At 58.2% G+C, this 20,691-nt stretch overlaps 6 protein-coding genes and 1 non-coding gene across 7 annotated transcripts; 2 read left to right on the top strand and 5 right to left on the bottom strand.

Moving 5' to 3' along the window:
• Nucleotides 1–258: 258 nt before the first annotated feature.
• B0I36DRAFT_319222 (uncharacterized protein) lies at nt 259–944 on the bottom strand. Its single transcript, XM_046153377.1, has one exon. The coding sequence runs from the start codon at nt 839–841 to the stop codon at nt 344–346; it is 498 nt and encodes a 165-aa protein (XP_046015951.1). The 5' UTR covers nt 842–944; the 3' UTR covers nt 259–343.
• A 1,863-nt stretch (nt 945–2,807) lies between these two features.
• Nucleotides 2,808–4,290, bottom strand: B0I36DRAFT_319217 (uncharacterized protein). Its single transcript, XM_046153376.1, has 2 exons — nt 3,399–4,290; nt 2,808–3,205 (listed from the first exon to the last, which is right to left on the bottom strand). Exons 1-2 carry the CDS (start codon nt 4,072–4,074, stop codon nt 2,874–2,876), a joined length of 1,008 nt encoding a protein of 335 aa, XP_046015950.1. The 5' UTR covers nt 4,075–4,290; the 3' UTR covers nt 2,808–2,873.
• A 2-nt stretch (nt 4,291–4,292) lies between these two features.
• B0I36DRAFT_319216 (Alpha/Beta hydrolase protein) lies at nt 4,293–6,824 on the bottom strand. The gene has a single exon (XM_046153375.1). The coding sequence runs from the start codon at nt 6,491–6,493 to the stop codon at nt 4,658–4,660; it is 1,836 nt and encodes a 611-aa protein (XP_046015949.1). The 5' UTR covers nt 6,494–6,824; the 3' UTR covers nt 4,293–4,657.
• Nucleotides 6,825–8,263: 1,439 nt separating this feature from the next.
• Nucleotides 8,264–9,227, top strand: B0I36DRAFT_238888 (uncharacterized protein; the record flags this gene model as incomplete). The annotated part of the gene is made up of 2 exons (XM_046149652.1): nt 8,264–8,421; nt 8,492–9,227. The coding sequence occupies 2 exons, from the start codon at nt 8,264–8,266 to the stop codon at nt 9,225–9,227; spliced, it is 894 nt and encodes a 297-aa protein (XP_046015948.1).
• A 2,191-nt stretch (nt 9,228–11,418) lies between these two features.
• On the top strand, nt 11,419–15,933 carry B0I36DRAFT_406587 (uncharacterized protein). The gene is made up of 6 exons (XM_046161820.1): nt 11,419–11,906; nt 11,976–12,210; nt 12,247–13,763; nt 13,827–14,388; nt 14,462–14,868; nt 14,925–15,933. Exons 1-6 carry the CDS (start codon nt 11,524–11,526, stop codon nt 15,799–15,801), a joined length of 3,981 nt encoding a protein of 1,326 aa, XP_046015947.1. The 5' UTR covers nt 11,419–11,523; the 3' UTR covers nt 15,802–15,933.
• On the bottom strand, nt 15,800–18,086 carry B0I36DRAFT_319209 (cytochrome P450 CYP504A6). Its single transcript, XM_046153374.1, has 3 exons — nt 17,637–18,086; nt 16,597–17,553; nt 15,800–16,464 (listed from the first exon to the last, which is right to left on the bottom strand). The coding sequence occupies exons 1-3, from the start codon at nt 17,853–17,855 to the stop codon at nt 16,066–16,068; spliced, it is 1,575 nt and encodes a 524-aa protein (XP_046015946.1). The 5' UTR covers nt 17,856–18,086; the 3' UTR covers nt 15,800–16,065.
• Nucleotides 18,087–20,475: 2,389 nt separating this feature from the next.
• B0I36DRAFT_t56 lies at nt 20,476–20,572 on the bottom strand. Its single transcript has one exon. It is a non-coding gene; the product is annotated as a tRNA-Phe (tRNA).
• Between the last annotated feature and the right edge of the window lie 119 nt (nt 20,573–20,691).

Genomic DNA, 20,691 nt, shown 5'->3' with positions numbered 1-20,691 from the left:
CATATGCAGCGGCGCTCTGCATAAATGTAGACCATCCATTGGCTAGTGAAACCGTGCCGCAGTCCTGCCAGCCAAGCCAGCCAAGCCAGCTTCCTCCCTCGCACGTTGCCAAGCCTCACTCGCAACTTCCGCTCCTGTGAGCAACTACAAATGCGCTGGCCACGAGGTTCCTGGAGCTATTCATCTCTACTTTGGCTTCTTCCGTCGTATTTCGAACTCCTGGCGATTCAGCGGAAACGGCGAAATTGTTACAAGATACTGCTTAGATTTCAATGTGAGAATATTGTATCCCAATCTGTCGTGATAGCCCTCATTCCAGCGGGTGACGGGTAATAGCACCGCCTCAATGCATACTTCGCGCGACGTTCCGCAGTCTCTCTGGCGTGTACTCCTCTTTCCACACCTTCCATCCGCCAACTCGGCCGATGACCTTCAGCACAGCGAACAGCATATACGTTACTGCCCTCGACCTCCTTGAGGGACGGTCCCATTCATCAGCACCCTCTTTCAACGCCCGATTATGCTGCCCGACTCGGCCTTGCGGTCCTTTACCATATCGATCATCGACCAGCAGGAAGAAAGTGTCCATGTGCGCGACACTATACATCCCCTTGGGCAGCCTGGCCAACAACCTAGCCACCACCCAAAGCATGCCCAGGAACCACCAAAGAGACCCGATCCACGCCGCCGCCGCGTTCCCCTTGTTCCGCTGCTGCTCGCGCTCCCGCTGCAGCACCGCGATCTCAGAAAGCAGCGGCTCGACATCGTCCTTGGCAAAGCTGAGCATGTTCCGGAAGAACACCTCCTTGTGCCCGTCAGCAGGAGTGGTCCACTCGTACATGACCACATCCTCGCCGGTCCAGGCACCACCGCGGCCGCTCTCGGGGCCATCGACGACGTTGCTGCTGCCGCCGCCGCCATCCTTTCCGGTCTCGCGTTCCCGCTCCCGCTCCCGCCACGCCCGTTCGGCAACGCCTTTCCCAAAACCGCCCTCACCACCCTCGGCTGAAGAGATGTCCGCCCTGCAGAACCCGTGGATGACGCCCGGACGAATCACCACGTCCCCATCGCCCGGGCCGACAATGACGTGCCTCTGCCCGAGCCGCAGCAGCACGTACCCGCTCACCACGCGGAAGTGCTCCGTGTACAACTCGTGCCAGTGCGGCGCAACGGCGAAGTTGGACTGCGGCGGGATCGCCGTCTTGATGACATAGCTCGGGTCTATGCCCTGTATCACCGGGTGGCCCTTTGTGGTGGTGGTGGTGGTGGCGCCGTTTTTGCCATTCTCGTTCGCGGCAGAGACAGGTGAAGGGGATGTCAAGGGAGGAGGAGCATTCGGATAGAACAGGCGCACCCCGCCCTCGGGGAACACGAGAGAGATCTCGGTGTCGTTCGTCGTGTCTGTTGGCGGCCTGCCCGTTTTCGGACCCGACCGCGGATGTTGCGGCGGTGACTGGGTTGAAGGCCCTGCCATCGTCTACTGTGTCGTTGCTGTGCTGTGCTCCAAACGCCGTTATGAAAAGGCGTGGCCCGCCCTGTCCGCGTGGACGAGTCGGAAAGTGTCTCCGTGTCTGCGTACAAGCGGGTTTGAACGTGAGGAGGCGCACACTTTATCTCTAGGCACTTTCCGATGTGTGGGACAGCAGGCGTAAAAGGACGAAGATCGTTGCTGCGTGGACTCTCCTATCAGACTTGTCCTCTGTGTATTAGAGCAAACACACATGGAGCCAAGAAAGAAAGGGTGCGAAGAATCTTGGGCTCGGGCCAGGCTGGAGCGGAACAGCAAGGGCCGGATCAACTTTATATCCCCCGGCTCTGCATCGCAACTCCACAGCTAGGGCCAAACTATGCTGTCCAGCTGTTCCACCAAACCCCGCACTCTCTGCAGTTAACTGCACCTCTTTCTAATGGGGAATCCCTCAGCCCGTCGTAGAGGTTGTCCCGTGGCGGGCATGGGAAAGCTTACTTACCGCGTTTGTGGTCTCACGCTCTGAAGTGCAGGGATCGGCGATGTGTTGCGCAGTGCTAGTGCTGACCGTAGTCCTATGGTAGGCTCGCGGCTTCCGATGAGCTAGCAGGCAGGCAGGCAGTGATGGTGTAGTATGCGGATAGGGCTAACACTGGGCTGGTCTGACCTGCATACTTTGTAGTTGATAGCTCAGGCTGCAGGCAAACCCACCGAATCACGGGAAAGTGCCATACTTCTCGGTAATGCGACCTATACCACGGGTGCATGTTGTGTTCTAGGGGATAATACTCGAGACCGACAGGGAAACTCAGGCTTTGCCAACCGGCCTTGATATGTGTGTATGTCACAGTTCGGCCTTTGGCTGTACTTGAAGCGGCTCATGGGTGAGGGAGCCAGGCACAGGTGGCGAACACAATCGCCCGGGATGTATTCGTATTCATGACTGGCTGTTTACGGACTGGAAAGTCGACGGGCTCATCTAGGCACTTTGGTAGAATCAAGCCATGAATTGGACAGGCACTCTTGGTTAGAGTACTCTGTGCCTAGGGGCCCGGGCCCGGGGCTGGGAACTTGACGTTACTCATCGTCTCACGCGGTAGAACTCAAGAAACCTGTATTTACCTGGAGCACAAGACGTACTGAGCATTACAACATCTGCTCACCTTGCTTACAACATTAGCACATACCGCCACCTAAGCCCAGATGCAACTCATCGGGAGTATGCAGTAGACACGCGATCAAAACTGCAGAGAATGGGTATCACAACTATCTCAAACAAGGGCAGAAACCATGACACCTATACCTCGCTATTCCCATGACCCTGCCCCCACCCCTTTGCCAACAACAAACACATCCCCCCGGATCCCGAAACCCATTATAATACGTACCTAGGTACCCAGGTTACTCAACCAACGAGCACCAGCCCAACCACGCCCGCCAACCCAGCGACATACCACGCCAACCGGCGCGCCTCTCCCGGCGTCCGGACACCACCACCACCACCAGGCCCAGCGCTGCTCGTCGGCAGCACGGCCCCGTCCCGCACGACGGTGTCCACCTTGACGCAGGCAAGCTGCACGTGGTCTTCGGGCAGCGGCGTCCTCGTGTCGCTGCTGCGGCCCCAGACCAGCAGGATGGGGAAGGTCCTGGCGCCGATGACGTTGTAGGCATCGACCGAGTTCGCGATGCCCAGGGAGAAGGAGGACGAGTTCATGAAGGTGCTGTTCATGGGGATTGCTGTACCGACGCGAGAGGTGAAAATTTGGGGGTTAGTGATAATGTTTCATGCGTGTGGCCGAGTGGCCGGTGGCAAATATCGCGAACACGACATAGCGGAATCACCAAGAAAGAAAGGGGAAGCCGCGTGATGTAGCGAAGAGGGGGAGCAGGGAAAAGGATTCAACAAAAAGAACAAAAGAAAAAGACATACTAGTAGAGAAGGCAGTCGTGTACCCGCCGCATTGCGGGATGGGCGTCGTCGAGAAGTCATCCTTGTCCGCGAGGGAAGGGTCCTCCATGACGGCCCTGCGGATCTTGTCCGCGCACTCCTGGCTAAACGCGCTCTCCGGACAGGATCCGTCCTCGAGGTCGTTGCCGTCGGGCACGACCCTCATCGCCCGCTCGGTCCAGCTGACCATGGTTACTGACCAGGTCGAGGAGGAGGAGGAGGAAGAGCTGTTGGATGCATCGCCGTCCGAGAGGGCCCATGAGCCGTCCGTGTTGTACAGCGCGCCGGGACTCCCCGGCGGCGGGGGGACCAGGCGCGTGGTGATGAGGGTCGTGTTGCCGTCGTAGCCCACGATGGTGATCGGCCCCGGCGGGGCGGTGGCGTACCGGGTCACGTTGAGCTCCAGACTCCATCCCGCGGACGCCTTGCCGGGGAAGGGCGTGGTCAGGTCGAAGCCCGGCACAGGCACCCTGCCCGTCGCGTCCGGGTCTGCGTTGACGCCAATGTACGCGGGCGAGACGACAGACGTCTCAGTGTCATTGGCAGCGACTCTGTGGTTGGGTGTGGCCGACACGCAGGCGGGGGCGAGGCCAAGCAAGATGCTCGCGAGCATGGCCCAGCTGCTTGTGGGACGAGATCTGCCGGAGGAGGCGAGCATTATTGAAGAGGACCCGCGAGAAGGGCTTCCTGAGGCAGGGCAAGTCGATATGCAGTCGTCGAAGCAAAGCCAGCAGAAAACGTATGCAGGTGTGGCCCTTCCGTGGGGAGAAGACTGCGGCCAGGTCGGTGTTATAGTCAGGTTGAATGGGCCCTGCTAGGCCTGCGTCCTTCACGACACTCAGAAAGTGAATTAAACTTGTCCCACCGCCTCTATATCTCAGACAAGACTGCAAGGTACAACTGGCGGGGAGTGACGTGCAGCAACGCTAACGGCTGTTTCGATTGGCCGCACTACAAACTAAACATAACACCCTTGCAAGTGATGGAGATCCAAGCGTCTGCTTGGGTTTTAACGTGGCCAGAAAGAGAGAGTTTGAGACTTGGGGAACTGTCAACATCGATTTCCTGCGAGTCTTCACGCGATTCCGAATATTCATCCTCTAGGATGACAGCAGCCAGTACAGCCATGATTCCTGGAGGACCTTCGGCTGGCTGGCTCAAATTACGGGGCTACGGTTTGAGTGTTATGCTGAGACATAGCACATCGTTATTGAGATCTGGAAATAAACCTGGCTGATCCTCTAAATCCCTCTGTTCCACTCCCAATCGCGTCTCAGCGCGATTTGAGCGAGATAAGCCCGGTTGATCTCGTCCAAGTTCTCACTAGCAGCCCCAACCTTACCAAGCGAACCGTTCCCTGGTATCTCGTCCCGGTCGTCATCCTTCGGAAAGTAAGGCCGTTCCGCCTCACACAAGGTATGCCCTTTCGGCAAAATGCCATCGTACAAATACTTGCGAAACGCCCGGATAACGCACCGCGACGGCTCGGCAAGGCTGCAGTGTCCATAGCCGCGCACTTCGACAATCTCGCTCCCTCGAAATGCAGTCTTGGCCACCTCCGCCGACCTCAAGGGCGTCACAGGGTCGAGGCTCGTGCTGAGGATAAGCAGTGGATGGGCAGTCTCTATGCCCTGGCCGTTGATCGCGGCGCCGTTCTGGATGTGGCTCAGCGAGAAGTTGTGCGTCCGAGGCACAACCCACTGCTGCTTGGGAATATAGAGACTGTTGTGGGCATCCGCGAAGACGCTGCTGTTCCAGAGCGGGGCGAGCTCCTCCTCGAGCCCTTTGATTCCCTGTCGCCAATGCTTGGGCCCAGACAGTCCGTCGTTCGCCATGACGATGTCTGTGGGCGCCTCCGGCCAGTCAGGAACCAGCACATGATCGAGAAGGAACTGCGACCCGTTCCCGCCCATAAGCTCCGAGAGGCGATCAGCGAGGTCTGGCCAGCGACTCGGTTTGTAGAGGGCATTAAAAGTCGCTTTGAGCAAGACTATCTCTGCCGTGATGATGCCATAGTGCGTGTTGTTGATGTATGTGCTCAAGGGATGTTCTTTGAGCTGACCTACCAGCTCAAACACGGAGTCCCGGATCTGCTGGGGACTGTCCCCGGTGGATGCCAGCGAGCAGTTTCGGGGCCCAGCCTTGTGGCACTCGTCAAAGAACGCCCCCAAGAGCTCGTCGGTATCTGTCAGCGAGTCGCCGAAGAGGACGCTGTCATACCACTGCAGTGTATTGACGACGCCGTCGATGACGATGCGCTGGCTGCGCTCCGGAAACAGCGCGGCGTATGTCTGGCCAAGGACGGTGCCGTAGCTGACGCCATAGTAGTACATTTCGTACTGCCCAACAGCATCGAGGATGCTGTTCATATCAGCCGCAACCTGTGGGGTGTTGACGTATCCAGCATAGTCACCCATCGTGTCAACACAAGCCTGCGCAAAGTTGGCGGCCCAGGCCTGCACTTCTGGGAAGTCGCTATGGCGCATACCCTTGTGAATGAGTGGGTTCGACTCTTGAGTTGCATCGCCTTTGTGCGAGACGGGAGAGCAGCTGGCCGACGGTCTAGACCCATTGATGCCACGAGGATCGAATCCGATAATATGGAACCCGTCCCCAATCAGGCCATGTAGATTGTCGCCGCGGGTGTACAGAGACTGCACGCCCGATCCGCCGGGCCCGCCCGGGTTGAAGAGGATGTTCTTGGTGGCATTGCGGCCGCGGAGACGGATCAAGGGGATTGAAAACGTGTCGCGATCGTCGGCAGTGTCGGGCGCAGTCGTGGCAGTGGCGTACTGGTCTTTGGGCACGTGGATCGTACTACATTCGAGAGGATGGCCCTTGGCATCACCGCAAGGTGTCCACGAGAGGGACTCGCCAGGGTAGCGCAGCGGTTCGGGGTCGACGAGATGGAGTGGCCATGTGGTCGGGATTTCGTCCGACGCATCGAGAAAGAGCTCGGGCAGGTTGTAGAGGCCGAAGATGAGCAAGAAGCTGGCGGCGAGGACCGCAGTCGTCCAGGCTGATGGTCGCGTACGAACCTGTCGCTGCCCAGCAAGCGCCGAGGTTTTGTTGCTCATGGTAGACGAGGGAATGAGCACCGCGAAACTAGGAGGATGACAGATGACTGATCATGGCTGGCTGGGTTGGCGGTGGCACGAGGAGAAGAAGCCGGCCTCGTTGTCCTGAGGTGTAAGGCTGCAGTGGCGAAGGATCGATAAGGGCGTGGCCGATGCGGCGGACGGGGACGAACCCTGGACCCGATCCTGAATCAGCCAGGGTTGCGACAGGAGTTGTGAGCCATGGTTGGGATTGTGGCGGCGCCCGTGAGAAGACTGGCTGACGAGATGAGAGCTGGATGGTGAAGATTCGATTGCATCAATACGAGAACTGGCTGTTGGAATTCCAGACGATTCAGTGGTGTCAGTCCATTCCTTGTGAAGTAACAGCGATGCGGCAACCCCCCTCTCAGCTATACAGGTGGGCAGGAAGCCGCACTCCACTGGACTACGCTAGTCAACATACTCCGGAGACGCAGATTAGAGCACTCCACTGATAAGCGATAAGGTGCGAGACAGGCTCGACAGGGTCCAGTCCAGAGTTTGAGCATGGCACCACCCGACTGCCCAGGTGTCCACCGGCAGCCACGATGACGACTGGCGCGTGGCATTGTCTTGCAAGCTGCCGCTCTAGCTAGCGTAGCGTAGCGGCGTCTGGCATTGGTGCCGGGCATTGGTCGCCGGCACAGGCAGCCCCTGAAGCCATCCCAGTGGGCCGCCCACCACGCTGCACGCTGATTCAGGGACTTGTGGGGGTGTGGTGTCTGTCTTGACAGTGGCTCTGCAGATTGTGTGCATCTTACACCGGCAACCACCCACACGCACTACGGACGGACGTTGGGCAGGGCAGACAATCCCCGATGCCTGCACCAGCAGCGCCCTCTAGTCCCCGGGAGGTACCTAAGCGCGTGGTTCACCCATGGGCTGTGCGCGGCAGCACTGTCCACCGCTGCCGCTGTCGCCGCCGCCTATGTCATGGTGCCCGAGCCGCAGCGGAGGGCGTGCTTGGGATGGGGAATGCAGATGCCCAGGGGCTTGGCGTGCTCTCAGGCCCTCACTGTGCCGTCCCAGGCAGACCTGCCCCATCGCCAGCAAACCCCTGCCCGCACGCCCGTCCCTCCAAGGTTTCCAGCCCTGTCTGTCTCCTGTCTGTCTGTCTGTGTCCCTGTCGACCCTGCCTTCGCTGTCGCACGAATCAGCCAGTGTCGCCCCAGCCCACCCTCGTTTTCCATTGTTCCGATCCGCTGCCTGGTCTGACTGTCCAACCTCGACCACGACAATCACGACGACCAACACGACGACGATAAGGACGACCACGACAAAGACACCACTCAGCCTGTCTCGAGTTGAAGCCTCTCCGCGCCAGACCCTGCCCACCCACATCTGCTTCACCCAGCCTCATCAGGTCGCGGTAGCCCCAGTCAGATCTGACCCTCGTTCGACACCAACCCGCGTCGCTTTCGAGCCCCCCCCCCCCCCCTCGTCATACAATCGCTACCTCTTGCATGACCCGCGCCTGTATCAACGCAAAAGGCTCGACTTCACAGCGTGTCTAGCCCTGCAGCCAAACTCGAGAGCCGCCCCTCGGCCTGCCAACCGCGCACCCGCACAAAGACCCCTGCATCGCAGCAAGAGCCGCCCAGCGTGGACGCTCCGGCCTTCCTTACGATGCTCGTACGGCGGCGCGGCAAGCTACGCATGTATGCCGTCTACACGGTCGCCTCGATCCTCCTCATCTACGCCTACATCACCGTCCCCGGCAGCAATGGCTGGCTCAACTCGTGGCAGACCATGGACTCGGCCCAGTATGTCAAGGACGCCCTCCACGACAAGGTCTTTGGGCGACCCAGACCACACCCTCAGTGGGACGGCGTCGTCGGCGACAAGATGATTGTCATGGTCCACCTGCCCTCCGAGGATGTCTCCTGGGTCGCAAGGGAGCTCCCAGAGTAAGTACCACCACCTCTTGTCATCATCTTCAGGCAGATGAAACATGCTGATGAGGACGACCAAAAACAGCTGGCAGAGAGCCATCTACCCCGTCCCACCAAACACAGTCGCCACGACCGTCCCGCCGCCCGCGGACAAGCCTCCGACGGAGCTGCGGCTGCCCGCCAACAAAGGCCACGAGGCCATGGCCTACATCACCTTCCTCATCGACTTCTACCACCACCTGCCCTCTATCGTCCTCTTCCTCCACGCCCACGAGGACGGCTACCATCGGGCCTGGCACGTCGATGCCCGCCTTCACTCCAACGTCGTGGCCACCCGCGAGCTGCGCCTCGACACGGTCAAGAAGCGCGGCTACGTCAACATGCGCTGCAACCCGCGCTCCAACTGCCTCCACACCCCGCGGCCCGACAACTTCCACCTCACGCCCAACACCGAGGAGGTCTGGCGCGAGTTCTGGGCCAACACCTCGACCCCGGTGCCCAAGATCAACGAGCTCATGCTCCAGCGCGACAACATTGACGAGGCCGACCCTTATGGCGTGCCCGACCTCTCGACCCACCCGTTCCCGCCCATTGCCGACCCGTCCGGCGGGCAGTTCGCCGTCACCCGCGAGGCGATCCTCTCCAGGCCCCGCGAGGACTACATTGCCCTGCGGGAGTGGCTGTTCGCGACGGACCTGCACGACGAGGCGAGCGGGCGCGTGTTCGAGTTCAACTGGCACATCCTGTTTGGCATGCCCGGCGTGCTGTGCTACGAGCGTAGCCAGTGCGAATGTGACGTCTTTGGGCGGTGCCACAAGTAGTAGTGCGTTGGTCGTTTGGTCATGGTTTTTTTTCTGCCTCACAGTGTAGCGAGGTTCCCTTATTTGTGTACATATTGACGAGAAAAGTAATGATGTCTGAGACAATCTCTTTGTCTCTCTCCCGCTGCATACACTTACCCATTCACGGCGTGAGGCGAGACTGTTCCTCGTATTCATGTGGAAAAGCTCGAACAGAGCATTGCAAGTGACACGGAGGTAGGGTAGTGTAACGCTACAGGTGTGCAAAGTTTCGAGGCGATATTGGGCAGGAGCAGAATGGCTGGATGGGCGGGGCGAGGATCATAACCCGCCCGAGTCCCACGCATGCGCGGCAGTCCACGCGTATACAAGCTCTTTTCGGGGCGCCGCCATTATTCTGTTGCCGGGCTCGGTCGTGGAACACTCTGTGGGAAAACGGGTTCTCTCGATGGGCACCAATTCTGCGATGGCGTGCGAACATCTTCGCAGCGAAACTCTGTCAATGTGACGACACGTCTGATCTCAGCCAATTCCCTCCTTTTTGGGTGGGATGCTTTTCCTTCCACTTTTCTCCTTACACTTTTTTCTGGTACGTCCTGGCTCAGTTTCCACACGCAGGCGCGTGCCATATGTGTAGTGTGACCCACCACCCCCTTTCGTACCTTTGCCGGCGTCACCCCTCTCCCGTAGCTTGCGCGGTCTGGTGCCGATCCCCCCCGGGGGGGGGGGGGGGCGCGAGGGTATGGACTTCTTCACAGGTTGTTCAAGGAAGGAAAAGGTATTGGGCGGACATCCACGGGGGCTACGGCCTTGAGGGGCCGGCAGCAGCAAGCAGCAAGCAGTGTTGCGACAAGTCACGAGGGTTGAATGGTGCACCGGGGCTGCCCTGTGCTGTGCAGTGCTGTCCTGGTCTCGCCGTGCCGTGCCATGCCTTGCACAGTCCCGGAAGTGAACGATCACAAAACAGAATGAACTCAAGAAAAAGCAGGCAGAATTAGGGAATTCACACGTGTAAACATCTATTGAGCTGTCCAACGGAATTTGAGGGAGGACCAGCAAGCCCGGGCCTCACTTGGGCTCCGGCTCGGTGTCTACCCGTGGCTCGGAGGTCCCGGTCGGGTGCCCCGGTAACAATTCCGGCCGGGTATGCCGACTTGAGTGGGGACCTACGGGGCGAAATGAAATGCTGGGGAACTGGGCAAGGTAGTAGCGTTCTTTGATTTTACTCGGAAGATGAGCTCGTGGGGGTGCCTGGGTCGGACAGTGCTGTGGAGAGGTCGGGACAGCGCATGAAGGACAAAAGATAATCGCCCTGACGAGCGCTGTCTTCCGTGTCCTCAACGAGATCAGAGAGAGGGCTATCGGAGAAATAGGTGCAGTGTGTGTGAGACAATGATAATGTCTTTGCCCGTAGGGACCGAGGTTTTTCTCCATCCGTGTCCGCTGGCGTTGCGTGGTACTCTGTTGCCCAGAACGTGGAAATTACAGATGCCTCATCGAGGAACTACGAATACGGGAGGATCTCGGGCGAGTCGGCCACTCAACGCGGGCCATGAAACCGTGGCAGAATCAAGAACCTTTCATAGGGCAATTGTGTTCACTCGTTGTGCTTGTCAAGAAAAATCCACAGAGGTGGTCGAGGCATCATGGGTGGACAAGGACCGCACACAGGTTGTCGTTTGGGAGCAGGTGAGGATGAGACTCTCATTTGACTATTTTATCACTCTTGATGGAAGAAAGGGCAGGGTGTGATTTGGTCGCCGGTCTCTGCCTTGACATGGGGTTGACGGGCTTTTAGTCTCTGCACTTCAGTGTGCCGGGCGTGGTGTGCCGGGCTCCCGTGCGTGCCGGCCCCGGCGTGCATGCCAAGCCGCCATGGACGGCGCGGCCCCACTACTCCCGGAGGCGGGCGTGCCGCATATCCCGGCCAAGCAACCTGGGCACAAGTCAGCCGCCCTGCTGCAACCCCAATCCAATCCAATCCAATGACGTCTCGCCTCTCGGCACCGGCTCGACAAGGTGCCCGGGGGGGCCTCATGGCCAAACGCCCTGTTCTCCCAATATGCATGCTCGGGGCCTAGTTAGTGGGTGCCTTGTTTCTGGCCTCGTCCTGACGGCACTGTTCTGCCGTCTCTTCCTCTCCCCATGTGCTTTTCGTGTCGCTGGGATTTCTTTTCCCGTTCTACGTCCCTTCCATCACAACACTGAGACACGAGTGGCTTTCCGTTTACCCGTGCTATGCTCCGACTCAGGGTCGTCTTGCTTCGCTGATCCAGACTGGTCCAACCTTGGGAGCCCTTGACGATACCGAGGCAGGATGGCTTCTACACCGCCAGAGGCTGGACGGCATATCCCCATGGAGAAAGAGCCCGAGATCCCCTTGGAGACAAAGATTTCAGGTGATGCGATCGCCTGGGATGCTGCAGACAGCGCAGACGACGACCTTGGCTCTGCTGCTGCCACATCCTCCAGAGCCACCAGCAAGTTTGCCTTCTCCACAGCACATCTACATCAGCTCTCCCAGCTGCGGTCGACAGACGCGCTCGATGCCTTTGGCGGCATCCGCGGCCTGGCTGCTGGCCTCCGGACCGACACCAGGGCAGGGCTAGGCGTTGACGAAGACCGCCTCGATGGCGCGGTGTCCAGGCAAGACGCCCTCACCGCCGCTCGCGCAGCATCCATGCGGAATACGAAATCACCGTCAACAATCGAAATCGAGACGCCACCCAGCAAGGAAGACAAGAAAGCGGGAGTGATACACGATGCGAGTCCGACAGAGACCCATCTCACCGACATCCTCCACGTCCCGGGCCTGCTGGCCAACAACACGCCGCAGGGCCACACGGACCGACGACTGGCATTTGGCGAGAACCGCCTCCCCAAGCCCAAGCCCAAGTCCTTCCTCCAGCTGGCCTGGCTCGCCTTCAATGACAAGCTCATCTTCCTGCTCCTCACGTCTGCCACCATATCTCTGGCACTGGGCATCTACGAGGCCGTAGCTGCGGTCGCCGAGCAAGGGGGACCCGATGCGGATGGCGAGAACGACGACGATGGCTCCAATCTGGAGTGGGTCGAGAGCGTGACCATCATGGCCGCCGTTTTCGTCATTGTCTTTGCCAGCGCGGCCAACGACTACCACAAGAACTACCGCTTCGAGAAGCTCAACGCTAAGAAGCAGGAGGGCTGGGTCACTGTGGTCCGCTCCGGCCGCGCCCAGCGCATTTCCGTCTTTGACGTGCTCGTCGGGGACATCTTGCGGATCGAGGCGGGCGACATCCTCCATGCTGACGGGGTCCTCGTGGAAGGGTCTAGAGTGGAGTGCGACGAGTCCTCACTGACGGGAGAGGCCGACATCATGCACAAAAGCCCAGCGACCGCCGCTGGCACTGCTGATGGAGCACAGCCGACGACCGGAGGAGAGGCAGCAGCAGCAGCAGCAAAGCAAGACGTCTTCCTCTTCAGCGGCACCAAGGTCGTCCACGGTATTGGTGCCATGCTCGTCACCGCCGTCGGCAGCAAGTCCACGCATGGCCGTATCCAGCTCTCCCTGCGAGGGACGGTCGAGCAGACGCCACTGCAGCACAAGCTCGGACGGCTGGCCAAGTACATCATCGTCGTGGGGTTCATCGTCGGCATCCTGTTCTTCCTGGCGCAGTTCATCCGGTGGTGTGTCAACCTGCAGTACTTTGAAGGCAGCCCCGAGGACAAGGGGGAGAGTTTCCTCGACATCTTCATGTTGGCGGTGACGGTGGTGGTGATTGGCGTGCCGGAGGGGTTGTCCCTCGCAGTGGCTGTGGCGCTGGCGTTTGGCACGTCGCGGATGCTCAAGGACAACAACCTCGTCAGGCTCCTGCGGTCATGCGAAGTCATGGGCAACGCGACAACCATCTGCTCTGACAAGACGGGCACCCTGACGCAGAACAAGATGACGGTCGTGGCCGGGACTATCGGGACCGAGCAGTTTGGCGCACATGATGATGAGCATGTTGGTGACGGTGACGCATCTGCATCGTCCTCACCCCAAAGCTGGAGGACTATCGGGCCGCGCGAGTTCGTGAAGTCGCTCGACCCAGATCTCAGAGAAATCTTGCGGGCTATGGTGGCGCTTAACACGACCGCCTTTGAACAGGACCCGGCTGAACGAGGCACGGGCACCCAGAGTGATTCTCTGGAAGGGGAGACATTTGTGGGCACTGCCACAGAGACAGCCCTTCTGCGCCTCGGCCGAGAGCACCTTGGCATGGGACCTCTGACCCAGGAGCGCGAGAATGCCGACATTGTCGAGACGCTGCCGTTCAACGCCGTGCGCAAGTGGATGGCCGTCGTGGTAGGCATGCCAGGGGATGAGCAGGGGAACGGCAAAAAGTACCGGCTGCTTGTCAAGGGCGCTGCCGAGATCCTCCTAGATCGATGCTCGGAGCTTATTGAGAATCCCAAAGACGGAGTTTCTAAAAGGCTACTCGACACCGACAGGAGACAGCAGGTGGCCAGGGCGACAGCTGCATATGCCAAGCGACAACTACGGCCAATCGCACTTGCATACAAGGACTTCGACCAGTGGCCGCCGCAAGCCGGGCAGGAGTGGCAAGGAGGAGGTCCTACCAGCCTTGCCTCCTCCAGCTCGCAACCGGACCCCTACAGGCGAGACGATATCTTTGAGCTCGCCGCAAGGGACTTGATCTTCATCGGCACGCTTGGCATCCAAGACCCGCTCAGGCCCGAGGTGATCGACGCGGTCCGCCAGTGTCAAACCGCGGGCGTCTTTGTGCGCATGGTCACGGGCGACAACATTGACACCGCAATGTCCATCGCCCAGGAGTGCGGCATCTACACGGCCGGCGGCCTTGCCCTCGATGGCCCGACTTTTCGGGCTCTCACCGATGCGGAGCGCGACGTGGTGGTCCCACGTCTGCAGGTACTGGCACGGTCGAGCCCCGACGATAAGCAGGTACTCGTCCGTCACCTCAGGAGACTGGGCGAGACGGTGGCCGTGACGGGCGACGGCACCAATGACGCCTTCGCGCTCAAGGCTGCCGACGTCGGGTTCGCCATGGGCGTTTCGGGCACAGATGTCGCCAAGGAGGCGAGTGCCATCATCCTGATGGATGACAACTTTGCCAGTATTGTTAGCGCGCTTGCCTGGGGTCGAGTCATCAACGATAGCGCAAAGAAGTTCTGCCAGGTGAGTTTTGCCCTCCAGATGCACATATTCCAAATAAGGACTGTGACTAACGAAACCAATCATCCGTCGATAGTTTCAATTCACCATCAACATCACTGCTGGGCTGCTTACTATTGTTACCACTCTGGTAGAGAGCGTCGACGCAGCCGTCTTTGCCGTCATTCAGCTACTCTGGCTCAACCTCATCATGGACATCTTTGCAGCATTGGCCTTGGCCACTGATTTCCCCACCAAGACACTTCTCCAGAGACGCCCAGAGCCACGCGGTGCTGCAATCATCACCCCGACAATGTGGAAGATGGTGCTCGGACAGGCCGTGTACCAGCTAATTGTCATTTTCACCTTACATTATCGTGGTTATGAGTACTTTATGGGCGCTGGTGGAGGTCTGGGTGGCGATAAAGGGCTGGGATCCGAGCGGCAGATGCAGACGTTTGTGTTCAACATTTACATGTTCATGCAAGTCTTCAACCAGACGAAGTAGGTCGCTCCGTCGCTGAGTGTTTCTTGGTACGGTTCACTGACGTTATTAATAGCTGTCGCCGCACGGACAACAACTTGAATGTCTTTGAGGGCATTCACCGAAACCTGTGGTTTCTTGTGGTGCAGCTCATCACCATCGGAGGCCAAGTGGCAATCATACTCAAGGGCGGGTCGGCTTTTCAGACCGAGCCTCTGACTGCCGAGCAGTGGGGATGGACCCTGTTCTTTGGATTGCTTACTTTCCCTGTCGGCGCCCTGATCCGGATGATCCCCGACGAGCTGGTTCTTTCTTTTGCCCGCAGGTATCTGAGACCGTTGGCATGGCCCATCATCAGGATTGTGCGCTGGTCAAGAGAGCGCAAGCTGGTGCAGAAGCTGGAGAAGGAGTTCATGGAGGCCGCTGAGGCTGCGGCTGCAGAGCGGGCAAGGCGAGCATCAAACGCTGAAGCGGACGATGATGACGAGCCTGACGAAGAGCGCCGGATTCGAAGGATGCAGTGGCGCTGGGGAAAGAAGCACGATCCAAAGAAGCATGCTCTTCGGCAACAAGTCAGGAAACATATCGCCGAGAGCAAAACGACCACTGGGGAAACTTCAGAGGGCAGCGCCGTCATGGATGTCGGACGAGCAGCTGAGCATTCAAGCAGTAATGCGACAAATCCGGCCGAAAATATCAGCGATCAAGTACCTCCAGAAGACTTGGTGGAGTCTCTTTCCAGGCGTCTATCGAAGGACGGAGGTAGAGGACTGCCAGCGATCACGACATTACCTCAGGGCACGAACACTTTGGGATGCTTTCACGTGCACCCAGACACCCTCGAAAGAGACCCGGTTCTCATTCCGCGGAACTTTGATGGCTCGCAGAAGCACCCACCGAGCCAGGATCCGACTGTCCTTCAACACATGGGGTTTAGCTTGAAGAGCAGGTAGTTTCTACGGTCGATTCAAGATTACGACCATCACAGCAGCTTTGGAGAGTTGCTACTTGCCTAGCTATTAAATTTTAGAATCCTGCTTTCCTTCTAGCCCTACTGTTTACCTGCTCGGATAGGTAATTCATTGAATACTCAGCATCGTGAGAACGAACACCTGGTTTATTTCATGCCCAACTTTTGCTTTCCTGTTCGACTTCCTGACGATATACTCTCGATTCCCCCGAGTTCCCGACACGACCTCTGAGCGAAACTGCCAACCTCACAACCCCTCCGTAGCCTCCTCGGACCTCCTGATCCACTCCCGGAGCTTCTTCTCGTCCCGCGGCACCAGCCCGACCTTGAACGGCTTTGGGTCCGTCGTCAGGCTCGTCGCCACGAGGTTGCACTCGATCGCGTCAATAACCGGGCGGTCCTCGACTCTCCTGCTCTCGACGACCCGGAACGCGCTGATGAGCCGGATGTACGCCGTGTACAGCTCCCGGTTGGCCAGGTGCGTGCCCGCGCACATGCGGGAGCCCGCGCCGTACGCGTAGTGCGGGGTGCCGCCGCCCTGGGAGCCCACGCCCTCCGAGGTGGACGTGTCGCTGAGGAAGCGCTCGGGCTGGAACTGGTGCGGGTCGGCGAAGCGCGCGGTGTCGTAGTCTGCTGCGTAGGCGTTCTGTGGAAAGGGGGGGTTTTGGTGGCCTCGGTGTCAGTGAACGGTCAAGATGGTATACACACACGCAGCTAGTGAGTCTGGTGGTATTGAGGGTGAAGCTGGTGGTGCTAATCAAGTGTGGCAAAGACATACCATGAAGAATGTGGCGCCGGCTGGGATAGTGACACCCTCCCAGGTAATATCCCTGATGCTAGTCCGGGGCAGGCAGATGGGGATGACGGTCCAGAACCGGAGCGTCTCCTTGACGAGCGCAGTGACATACGGCACCTTCTCCTCGTGCAGGCACATCTCCCACGCGTTGCCCTCCGGGTAGACCTTCATAATCTCCTGCAGTGCTTTGTCCTGGATCTCCTGCCCGTGCGGCGTGGACAGGTACGCCAGGCCCATGACCAGATTCCCCGGCACCGTGTCGAGCCCTGCCGAGACCATAGTCAGGCAGATGGACTTGAGCTCGGCCTCGTTGAGCCTGGCCTCCGGGTCCTTGAGGATGTTTCCCGTGATGCAGGGCTTGTCGATACCCCTTGCGATGCGCTCTTTCAGGTCCTGCAGCATGTCGCCGAGGTACTTGTCCCTGCGGGCGCGGTACTCCTTGGCCTTTGGGTTCTGCGCGCCCCAGAGCCGCAGCAGCGGCACGTAGTCCTGCCAGTTGTTGCTCGTGCTGCGCAGGTGCGAGATCTCGCGCTCCACGTGCGTAATCTCGCGCAGCAGCGCGCTGTCCACGGTCCCGTCGATCCGGAACCCGTAGTTGAGCGTGAGCGACGTGTTGAGCGCGAACCGCGCAAAGTAAGGGCCCGGGTCGATGTCGCGGGTGCCCGAGGCGCAGTCGTCGAGCAGCTCCCGGATCGACGCCGTCGACTCGAGGTCCAGGATGGGCATGTACGACTGCACGGCGGGGCGGTTGAGCGCCGTGCCCGCGGCCTTGCGGCGCTTCTTGCACGACTCGTCCCACGGCGACGTGCCGATCGTGAAGCCCTGCGAGGTCGAGACCACGGAGTGGAACGTGTGGAATGTCGGCCGCGAGATGAGGGCGGACTGGTTGGTGATCCAGAAGTGGCGGACAGTGTCGTAGCTGTTGACGAAGATTACTCGCTGGGGGGTTTGGGGAGAAGAGGTCAGATACACACACGGGGCTTGGAGACCGAGGAGCAGGATATGCGAGCGCTGATGCTCACCTTTGTACCCAGGCGAGTCTGGAACACGGGCCCGTACTTTTCGGCGAGCTTCTTCGTCACTCGAGCGTGGTCGACGCCCAGCTGGAACAGGTTGCCGAAAATGGGGACGCCCGGGATTTCGGGGAGGCCTTTGATCTTGGGCATGTCAGTCTTGGATAATGCCTGGACGGCGACCCAGACGACGGCCGCAATGGCGAGTCCAAGAACCGGGTATGACATGATTGTTCTTGTTTCGTATTTCTGGCGTGTGCCAAAGGCGAGGAGGTCGACAGCAGCGGAGTTGGGCTCCTCAGGATGATACAGTCGAGAATTGTAGGATGATGTTGAGGTCCAAGAGTCGTGGACAGGCTTGGGACACCAGCCGATTCATTTGACAAGCAACATTTGAGGAACATGGCATATGTTATCTCAACCCCTCTTCGGTCCAGCGACCGCGAGAATGCGACGATCGTTCATTGTCACCCCGCGTGCGGGGAGCTCCGAGTGGCATGCGAACTCAACTGCTCCGTTCTCCACTCGCCCGTTCCTGCTCACCCGGCAAATGCTTTCGTGCCGAAGTCTAAAGGGCGAGGTCCGACTCCAAGCGCCGCCAGTGGGGAGTCTGGGGTAACGGTGGGGTCCATCCTGCGGAGAAATTAGTCGCTGTCGTCAGCTGGGCGGCGCTATGAGTGGCTGCGTGCTTAGTGATGGCGAAGCAGTGATACATAGGTTCCCGGCTTGGTGTGGTGGAGACGCTGCAAGAGCCGGCAGCGGCACTGAGGCTTTCGCATCGACTTGCATAAAGACCCGCTTGCGTTTCGTGCTGGTTGGCACGGAGGGAACTGCTGCTCGGATGATATCTGGTGACAGTCCAATGAGGCGCAGGCATTAGTCATGGAAACCGGCGCAGACGAAGGTGAGAGTCATCCTTGCACAAATTATACACATGCTTGTGCCGAGCGTGGAGACATGTGCTCGCTTACCTTGGTTCGACGTGTCAACTGCTTGTGACGATTCTCCTAGATCCATGTCTGATGGAGAAAGGCTGACTATCCCCGACGGTAATTCATGTCTTGAATCTGCCGGGGGTCGTGTTTGGCATCCAGGAGAGGTCGCGTGCCTGCGCCCATGGACACACTGCCGTGTATATTGTAGCCGAGTGATATCAACAAGCCTGCTTTGTTTACGTGGCTTCAGGTAATTTTGCCATTCATTGACCAAGTCCTGATAGCCATAAACCAAGCCCACTGATGGTGACACGAAGTTCTTGGCCACGAGTACGTAGCACAGCTTCGGGTAACAACACTGGCGCGTGGAAGTTGATCCCGCTGTTGCTCCTTGTGCAATGTTGGTTGTGCAGAATTGTCTTTGATGTGCGGGTGACAAGCCACGCACAATAATGCTCCACATGCCTTCCTCACGTTGCAGATTCCTCAGAGCATGCACGAAGACCTCAAAAGTCCCGTGCGACCAGTAACAAAAGCGTAGGCGCACACAAGGTCGCTGTTCCTTTGTCGCAGCGTACGGCGTGTCAGTTATTGCTGCTATCACTAGGCATTTCGAGAATGACCATAACACAGGCATAGCGTGACACAAAGTCTCTGTAGGACAATGCATAATGAGATCAGGGACTGGACTGCGTACGAATCATGAGAAGTTGATGGCCAAAGGTAACACACATGAGACTAAGAGAGAGATGAACAAATCTGGAATCACGCCTGCATGACCTCTCTGGGGGCGAAATGATCCGTGTATATATTGTCCGTCGAAAGGCACGGAATGCCTGGTACTGAGTCGATCACATTCTTTCAAGAAAGTTGGCTAGCATTGTAGCAACAGTCCAGATAGACTCGTACGCTTGCCACATCCAAGCCAACGAACAAGTCACGATGCCCGAAAATCAAGAAGAGCTTAAGCTACTAGTGCTCAACGCCCACAAGGCGGTCAGCGAAGTGGCCCAAGGTCACTACATCTCGTGCCGGTCAATGTTCAAGCCGTACTTGGAGATAGGCGCTACAGATGGCGCGCCTGGAGCCCACAATGAGACGGATCTTGTTCCTCGAGAACGTTGGGTCGCTGTCAAAACCTGCCTTTCCGAGCAGGAGTTCATGTCGATGCTGCAGGACAAGGGGATCGAGACGATCTTCCTTCGCTACTATTACATTAAATGCCCAGCTCGAGGGTTTCACAAGGCAGTAAGAATTGCAATCGGGTCAGTACTTGTGCCCAGGGTTGGCGAATACGAGTCAGGTGGATTGTACCGTTTTTTTATAGGCGGCCGGGTTGCGGCGTGGAAGTCTCAAGGGATGGATGGACTGGGAATAATCTCATGGCTCGTCCGGCAGCGACACCGGGCTCCTCAAGGTCAGCGTATCCGAGAAAGTGTTGTATCCAGCTCAAGCAAACCTTTGAAACGTGGCTCCGGACTATTTGACCACGGAAATCCCGTAGATGTGATTGTGACTGGCACTCAAGGTGAAATGATGTGTACAACATTTGTCGCACTCGACAAATGAGCTTGTTCTCGTCATTTTCAAGCACTGTGTTAACAATGCAAACCAAATCGTGGAAGAACAATGATCTGAGTGACCATGTCGGAAATGTCGGTGTTTTGCGTAGTATCCATGACCTAGCTCCCGCAAGCCGCGCACGCGGAGAGAGCTTTCGAAGCACCCGTATCTGCTGCTATCATAGCACCAGTTGAGAAGGAAAAGGAAGAAGAAGAGAGAGTAAGGAGAAGCAACAAAAAAAAAGAAAAAGAAAGAAAAACCTTTTTTCCCTTTCTTTTTTCCTCTTTACGAAACCACATCCTCCCCACGCCGGGCAAAAAGAGAACGATGTTGTTCAACGTGTTATACAATGCGGTGAGTGCGGATCGAACGCACGACCTTCAGATGATTTTGTAGAACCGAAGTTGTGGCTTCAGTCTGACGCTCTCCCAACTGAGCTATCCCCGCTGTATGATGATTGGTTGAAAGAATATGGATTTATTGATATATCTATAGGAAAAACACAGAGGAGGCCCTAAGTATCCAAGCTTCCAGCCTAAGCGGAAAGAAGAGGAGCATTGTTTGCA

Source organism: Microdochium trichocladiopsis (assembly GCF_020744255.1).
Source record: "Microdochium trichocladiopsis strain MPI-CAGE-CH-0230 chromosome Unknown B0I36scaffold_3, whole genome shotgun sequence".
NCBI classification, from domain to species: domain Eukaryota; kingdom Fungi; phylum Ascomycota; class Sordariomycetes; order Xylariales; family Microdochiaceae; genus Microdochium; species Microdochium trichocladiopsis.
Note: the sequence above shows the minus strand (reverse complement) of the source record. Positions and strands in the feature narration are given on the sequence as shown.

Bases quoted from the DNA above. Each gene is read 5' to 3' on its own strand.
- B0I36DRAFT_319216 (XM_046153375.1), bottom strand. From the start codon at position 6,493: ATGAGCAACAAAACCTCGGCGCTTGCTGGGCAGCGACAGGTTCGTACG.
- B0I36DRAFT_406587 (XM_046161820.1), top strand. From the start codon at position 11,524: ATGGCTTCTACACCGCCAGAGGCTGGACGGCATATCCCCATGGAGAAA. The intron at 13,764-13,826 runs GTGGCCGCCGCA...TGCCTCCTCCAG, and splicing joins GCATACAAGGACTTCGACCA to CTCGCAACCGGACCCCTACA. The intron at 14,389-14,461 runs GTGAGTTTTGCC...ATCCGTCGATAG, and splicing joins GCGCAAAGAAGTTCTGCCAG to TTTCAATTCACCATCAACAT.
- B0I36DRAFT_319209 (XM_046153374.1), bottom strand. From the start codon at position 17,855: ATGTCATACCCGGTTCTTGGACTCGCCATTGCGGCCGTCGTCTGGGTC. The intron at 17,554-17,636 runs GTGAGCATCAGC...CAAACCCCCCAG, and splicing joins AGACTCGCCTGGGTACAAAG to CGAGTAATCTTCGTCAACAG. The intron at 16,465-16,596 runs GTATGTCTTTGC...CCCTTTCCACAG, and splicing joins CCGGCGCCACATTCTTCATG to AACGCCTACGCAGCAGACTA.
- B0I36DRAFT_319222 (XM_046153377.1), bottom strand. From the start codon at position 841: ATGTACGAGTGGACCACTCCTGCTGACGGGCACAAGGAGGTGTTCTTC.
- B0I36DRAFT_319217 (XM_046153376.1), bottom strand. From the start codon at position 4,074: ATGCTCGCCTCCTCCGGCAGATCTCGTCCCACAAGCAGCTGGGCCATG. The intron at 3,206-3,398 runs GTATGTCTTTTT...GCGTCGGTACAG, and splicing joins CACGACTGCCTTCTCTACTA to CAATCCCCATGAACAGCACC.